We start from the raw sequence: 6,386 nt of genomic DNA on the forward strand, positions 1-6,386 counted from the left end.
TTATCCACCAACTTACATGGCACTTTGACATTGACGTCTGAGTCAGGAAATGGAGCTAGCAAAGTGCAGGCAATATCAACCAAGGCAAAACAGTAATGTGATACGCACAATGTACAAAATTCTAAGTAATACATTCACCTTCATAGGATGTCTATGATGTGAGGTTCCTTACTCTGCCACTGACTTGTCATAAGTGAGTCAGTGTAAGCTATAGTATGTAATCTGCTAGTTTCTTTTACCTATCACACTGATTAGTGATTGCTTCAAGGACGTGTGGATAGAGGGATACGTTCTTAGAATGTTCAAACGGGTCTGAGGTCAAATCTCAGCATCTCCGTCACCCATCCCTCCAATTTCCCCCCAGTATCTTACCTGAGGTTCGTCAATAGTCAGTCCATCTTCATAACCATGGACATCCGGATTCTCCAAATTCAAGTTTTCTAGATCCACATCATAGTTAGCGCTGTCGTACATGTCTAATTCCACCTGCCGGGCAAATCTGGGGTTGGCCACCACTGCGTTGAGGACGAAGAGTCCTAATATGAGCCCCTCCAACATCCTCATAGTCCACCTGGAAACACAGGACATGTCAACCAAGCACTGAACACAGAGAGCGAGATCATGAACCCTGAACCCAACCTGAACACTGATGAAGAAACATTTGGATGAAGCGTTCATGGTACACAAAGAAGACACGTTGATTAAACCTTCAGCATATTTTATTTTATTCAGACTTAGATTCAAACATTAGCATAATCTTATGAACCAACCATAAGAAAGTAGTGAGCATTTCCACTACCAGTCAAAATTTTGAACACCTACTCATTGAAGGGCTTTTCTTCATTTTTACTATTTTCTACATAGTAGAATAATAGTGAAGACATCAACACTATGAAATAACACATATTGAATAATGTAATAACCCAAAATGTGTTAAACAAATCTAAATGTATTTTATATTTGAGATTCTTCAAATAGCCACCCTTTGCCTTGATGACAGCTTTGCACACTCTTGGCATTCTCTCTACCAGCTTTATGAGGTAGTCACCTGGAATGCATATCAATTAACAGGTGTGTCTTCTTAAAAGTTAATTTGTGGAATTTCTTCTTAATGCGTTTGAGCATATACAAAAGTTAGCCCTATTTGGTAAAAGACCAAGTCCATATGTCAACAAGAACAGCAAGAACAGCTCAAATAAGCAAAGAGAAATGACAGTCCAATACTTTAAAACATGAAGGTCAGTCAATACTGAACATTTCAAGAACTTTTAAAGTTTCTTCAAGTGCAGTCACAAAAACCATCAAGCGCTGTGATGAACGATGACCACCACAGGAAATGAAGACCCAGAGTTACCTCTGCTGCAGAGAATAAGTTCATTACAGTTATCAGCCTCTAATGAACAAATTGCAATCCAAACTAATTCTTCACAGAGTTCAAGTAACAGACACATCTCAACATCAATGGTTCAGAGGAGACTGTGTGAATCATGGTCAAATTGCTGCAAAGAAACCCCTACTCAAGGACACCAATAATCAGAAGAGACTTGCTTGGACCAAGAAACACGAGCAATGGACATTAAGACCAGTGGAAATTTGTCCTTTGGTCTGGTGTCCAAATTTGAGATTTTTGGGTCCAACCGCCGTGTCTTTGTGAGACGCTGTGTGGGTGAACGGATGATCTCCGCATGTGTATTTCCCACCGTAAAGCATGGAGGTGGTGGTGTTATGGTATGGGGGTGCTTTGCTGGTGACACTGTCTGTGATTTATTTAGAATTCAAGAAACACTTAACCAGCATGGCTACCACAGCATTCTGCAGCGATACGTCATCCCATCTGGTTTGTGCTTAGTGGGACAATCATTTGTTTTTCAACAAGACAATGACCCAACACACCTCCAGGCTGTGTAAGGGCTAATTGACTAAGAAGGAGAGTGATGAAGTGCTGCCTCAGATGACCTGACCTCCACAACCCTCCAACCTCAACCAAATTGAGATGGTTTGGGATGAGTCAGACCGCAGAGTGAAGGAAAAGCAGCCAACAAGTGCTCAGCATATGTGGGATCTCCTTCAAGACTGCTGGAAAAGCATTCCAGGTAAAGCTGGTTGAGAGAATGCCAAGAGTGTGCAAAGCTGTCATCAAGGCAAAGGGTGGCTATTTGAGGATAAAATAAAATATATTTGATTTGTTTAACACTTTTTTGGTTAGTGCATGATTCCATATGTGTTATTTCATAGTTTTGGTGTCTTTACTATTATTCTACAATGTAGAAAATAGTTCAAATAAAGATAAACCTTTGACCGGTAGTGTGTATGGCAAAGGCTGTATCATCCATCCCCAATCTTCAGAGGCAACAAAGGAAGTCACAAATGTCTTTGTTATGTCTTTGCTAAATGTCATGGCCTTCCTACAATGCATATAGTGTTTATGCAAGCCTTTGAATTTCAGAGCGCCAACACACACATTGGAAAGTCACATCTCTGCATTAGATACAGCTCTAATAGCCATGGAAACCAATCATATCCAAAGGAAAAGGATTTGTTTGCCCATGTTACAGTTCCTGCAGGGCAATTTCATGGTAACAGAGTGATGCTGAGACTAAAATGTATGTCAAACAAAAACCAGTAATTGTAAAGTTAAACAAACCACAACTCATTGGATGACTTATAACAATTTCCACAGATTTTTTTTTACAAAAACACATTTACTTGAAGAACTTTGGTAACAGAATGGCGGCACCAACAGCACAAACAGTCGTTGTTAACACATTTTGCATCAGCAATGTTCTTCTAGTAAATGTTTTCTGTTGTTGTCATTAAAAGTAGTCCTTGTGCATATGGTTTGTTTAACTTTGCAGTCATTGGTTTTTGTATGACAGATTTGAAAGAGTCTCAGCATCACTCCGTTACCAACTGCATGGGTGTGATGTGGGTCCGGTTTGAACGTTTGGTTGGTAGAACACACTTCTGAGGTCAGGGAATTCAATATTCATTACCAAGGTGCAGACAGCCCAAACAGATGAAATATGAGTCCTCCAAATTCCCCTGAAACCTCCTTCCTTAAAGCCCGGAGCACACTGTTGTAAGAGGTGGTGGCCATCTTGGTTTTAATCATTGGCTGCCTGTGGTGTGTCAAAGGTGAAGGGTCAGAGTTGATCTGGTAAAGGCTGCTGTACCTGCAATTATATTCAGTGGTGTCGTGGGAACATGTTTTTTTGCTGAATCTTCCCAACACATTGGTTTACAAGGTGCTGGGAAATATGGGTTGTTTCCCCCTGTTCATTTTGGGGGCATTTTGTCTTACTACTATTGTTTTTTATTCCCTACTAGAATATGTCACAACATTTTGACTATGTTATCATAAGAAGTTTTGGTTCTCTTGAATTGGTGAACATTTCTCATGTGTGCTTTTCCGCTTGTTGTGCAGAAAACTCTGAGTCAGACCTCTTTCTCTCTCTCTCTCTCTCTCTCTCTCTCTCTCTCTCTCTCTCTCTCTCTCTCTCACCACCTCCTTGGAAGAGAGCATTGATGCTAGGCTTCGTACTTAATTCCCCACGTATTGCAAACAAACAGTAACAATGTCTGACACGACCATCTGTAGGTTATAAAGGACTATCTCTGGACACTAAAATAAAAATGGTCAATTCCAGACTGACTGTTGGCTGTGAAGTTGATACTGAGCCCAGAAAAAGAAAAGGCCAGTCTAAATGATGTTCAGTAGATCATTGACAGCTACATTCTGTAATGTGTAGAAGGACCAGACAGCAACTTGTGAGTGCAGCCTCTACAGTAACACAGGGCCTGACTTTGGACTGAACTGAAACAGGCCGGTCAAAAAAGGCCCTGGAAAACGAGAGGAGAGAGAGTCCTCTAGGCCGGCAGGGAAATGGAGAGCGAGGGGAGAGAGAGTCCTTTAGGCCGGCAGGGAAACGGAGAGCGAGGGAAGAGAGAGTCCTCTAGGCCGGCAGGGAAATGGAGAGCGAGGGGAGAAAGAGAGGAGTGCGGGAGACGTGGATGAGGCACTGGCCCTCAGGGTTAGCTGGAGAGAGTGAGGGAAAATATCACTGTGTGAGAGAGAGAGAGAGAGAGAGAGAGAGAGAGAGAGAGAGAGAGAGAGAGAGAGCCTCCTCGGCCTTCACAGAGGTTCTTTATGAGTCCACGTCTCGGCCTGTCTCAGCACTCACACTCACACTCACACTCGAAATTCCATCGAGGTTTGTGGACAGGATGGCAGTGAGTTACGACTGCAAGGAAAACCTTCATTCAATGCGCACACACACACTTGCAGACACACACACTTAAACACTGACTCACACAAACACCACCCTCACAGAGACACACACACAGCTAACACACCTATCTTTCAGAAAGAACATTGAGCCTCTATTTTTGGGATGAGTGCCGATTAAAATAAAACAAAACAGCTTATTTTAGTCATAAATCCATTCTTTGTTGATATGAGGTAGAGAGCCATCTAAATGTGGTTTCATACCTCTGCTATTTATTACAGCACACTTTCTACTTTTTATTGGTGCATAGAGAAAGGTCTGGAATCTGTCAGTTTTCATAATGTCATGAAACCATGACAACGTATGGCAACGGTGAAAGAGGGACTATACTAAAGACAGAGGCTTGCTTTTATACACGCCATCACAGCACACAGTGTGTGTGTGAGTGTGTGCAGCCTACAGACTGCCTCTGTGTTTTGCTTGGCTCTGCTTTGGGCATTCCTGATATTCAGTGATTTGACTGTTTTTTTTATTCTTCCCAATAGCCGGAAGCAAAGCTGATTTTTTTTTGACAGACTTACATACACAAAATTAGCAGTGAGACTAATTTGTGCAAAACTGAAGAGCCAAAAGTACAATCAATCACTGTAACTTGAAATTCAGGCAAAATTGACCCAGTGTTACTAGATCAAAATATGAATAGACCCATTGCCAAATATAATATCTCCAATCTCGTCAACCTGCTGATTCCAATCCAGGGTGCCAATTTCCCCTTCACCACAATGGTTACTAGAAGGGATCAAAACACTTGGTACAACGCGCTAACAATCCAATTAAAGGATCCAATCAAGAACGTGCATAACTTCATCCCTAAAAAGTACGTCAACCACTGCTCTGTTCAGTTTGAAATTTGACATCGGATCAAATGTTAAGGTCCCAATTGAGGACGTGTCAAAAGTGCCGTCTCTACTCCTCGAAGTCACCTGCTGTCACCACAATTACCAAGCCAGTTGTGCACTAAGCAAGAAATAGGGAAACACTTAATAAATAAATAAATATATTTACTTGATATGATCAGACACTAGACATCCAAACCAAGAATAGATGTTCAAATCCCAAAGCAATAAAAAAATTGAATATCAAAACCTCTATCAGCAATTAGCCAACGTGTCCATGCACTGCACAAACCCCTGTGAACAGCACTGTTTAGAGGGGTTCATTTAGCTAGTGCCTTGCAAATCCTGCATACTAAAACCCATAGCCCATAGTGAAGATAGCACCCAGAAGGCTTACCTCTGTCTCCTGTTTTCTTGAATGGTCCCTTCAGCCGTGATGGAGATGCTGAGGGCTAGGGGACCTGGCCAATGGTAAGAGGTTGCTCAGGGTGCCGGGAAGAGAGAGGGTGGGTGTGTATAGGTGTGTATATGTGGGTGTGTGTAGGTGTGTATAGGTGTGTGAGTGTGGGTGTGTGTAGGTGTGTGTGCTCTGGCAGACCAGAGCAGTGTGCCCTTCCTTGTGTGTGTGAAGGTAGGCACTGAGAACGATCAGATGGGAGCGGACTGCTTTTGGTCACTCGGACTGGGGCTGTGCACCCACCTATGAACACTTTTCACACACACACGCATGCACGCACGCACGCACACACACACACACACACACACACACACACACACACACAGACAGAACCTGCTATAACAACAGACACCAGATAGACACAGAGAGAGAGAGAGAGAGAGAGAGAGAGAGAGAAAGAAAGAAAGAAAGAAAGAAAGAAAGAAAGAAAGAAAGAAAGAAAGAAAGAAAGAAAGAAAGAAAGAAAGAAAGAAAGAAAGAAAGAAAGAAAGAAAGAAAGAAAGAAAGAAAGGGGCAGAGAGAGAGAGAGAAGCCCCCAAATGGACAAAATATCTTAATCCCTAACAAGAGTAGCCCTTATTTTTCTAGAGGGGTGCGTGGCTTAATCAGACCTGCAGTGTGACTCAGAAATGTTTGTCTTCCTTTTCACAAGGTGAAACTCTGGCATGTGCGGCTTTCATGTGTGGTGAGGAATCTACAGGGCCCCAGAACACAATGGGGCCTCTGTGAGGAGCCTCAGAGGAAGTCCCTGCCTGGAGGAGAACGGCCTCAGCTCTCCATACACAACTTTTCCTCCTAACCACAGGT

The 6,386-nt window shown here is 42.5% G+C and overlaps 1 protein-coding gene across 2 annotated transcripts in view; it reads right to left on the minus strand.

Annotated features, from left to right (window-relative positions):
- LOC110490574 (leucine-rich repeat protein soc-2 homolog) overlaps positions 1–5,768 on the minus strand; it is a 22,611-nt gene extending 16,843 nt beyond the window's left edge. Inside the window, exons 1-2 of one of the 2 annotated variants that reach the window (XM_021564003.2) lie at positions 5,520–5,768; positions 373–571 (exon numbers count right to left, since the gene is read on the minus strand). In XM_021564003.2, the coding sequence (XP_021419678.1) occupies positions 373–564 (192 nt within the window). In that variant the 5' untranslated portion in view covers positions 565–571; positions 5,520–5,768. Of the gene's footprint in view, positions 1–372; positions 572–5,291; positions 5,413–5,519 lie in introns of those variants that run through there. The other variant, XM_036944943.1, reaches the window with a different exon arrangement.
- Between the last annotated feature and the right edge of the window lie 618 nt (positions 5,769–6,386).

Source organism: Oncorhynchus mykiss, chromosome 15 (assembly GCF_013265735.2).
Source record: "Oncorhynchus mykiss isolate Arlee chromosome 15, USDA_OmykA_1.1, whole genome shotgun sequence".
Lineage (NCBI taxonomy): Eukaryota > Metazoa > Chordata > Actinopteri > Salmoniformes > Salmonidae > Oncorhynchus > Oncorhynchus mykiss.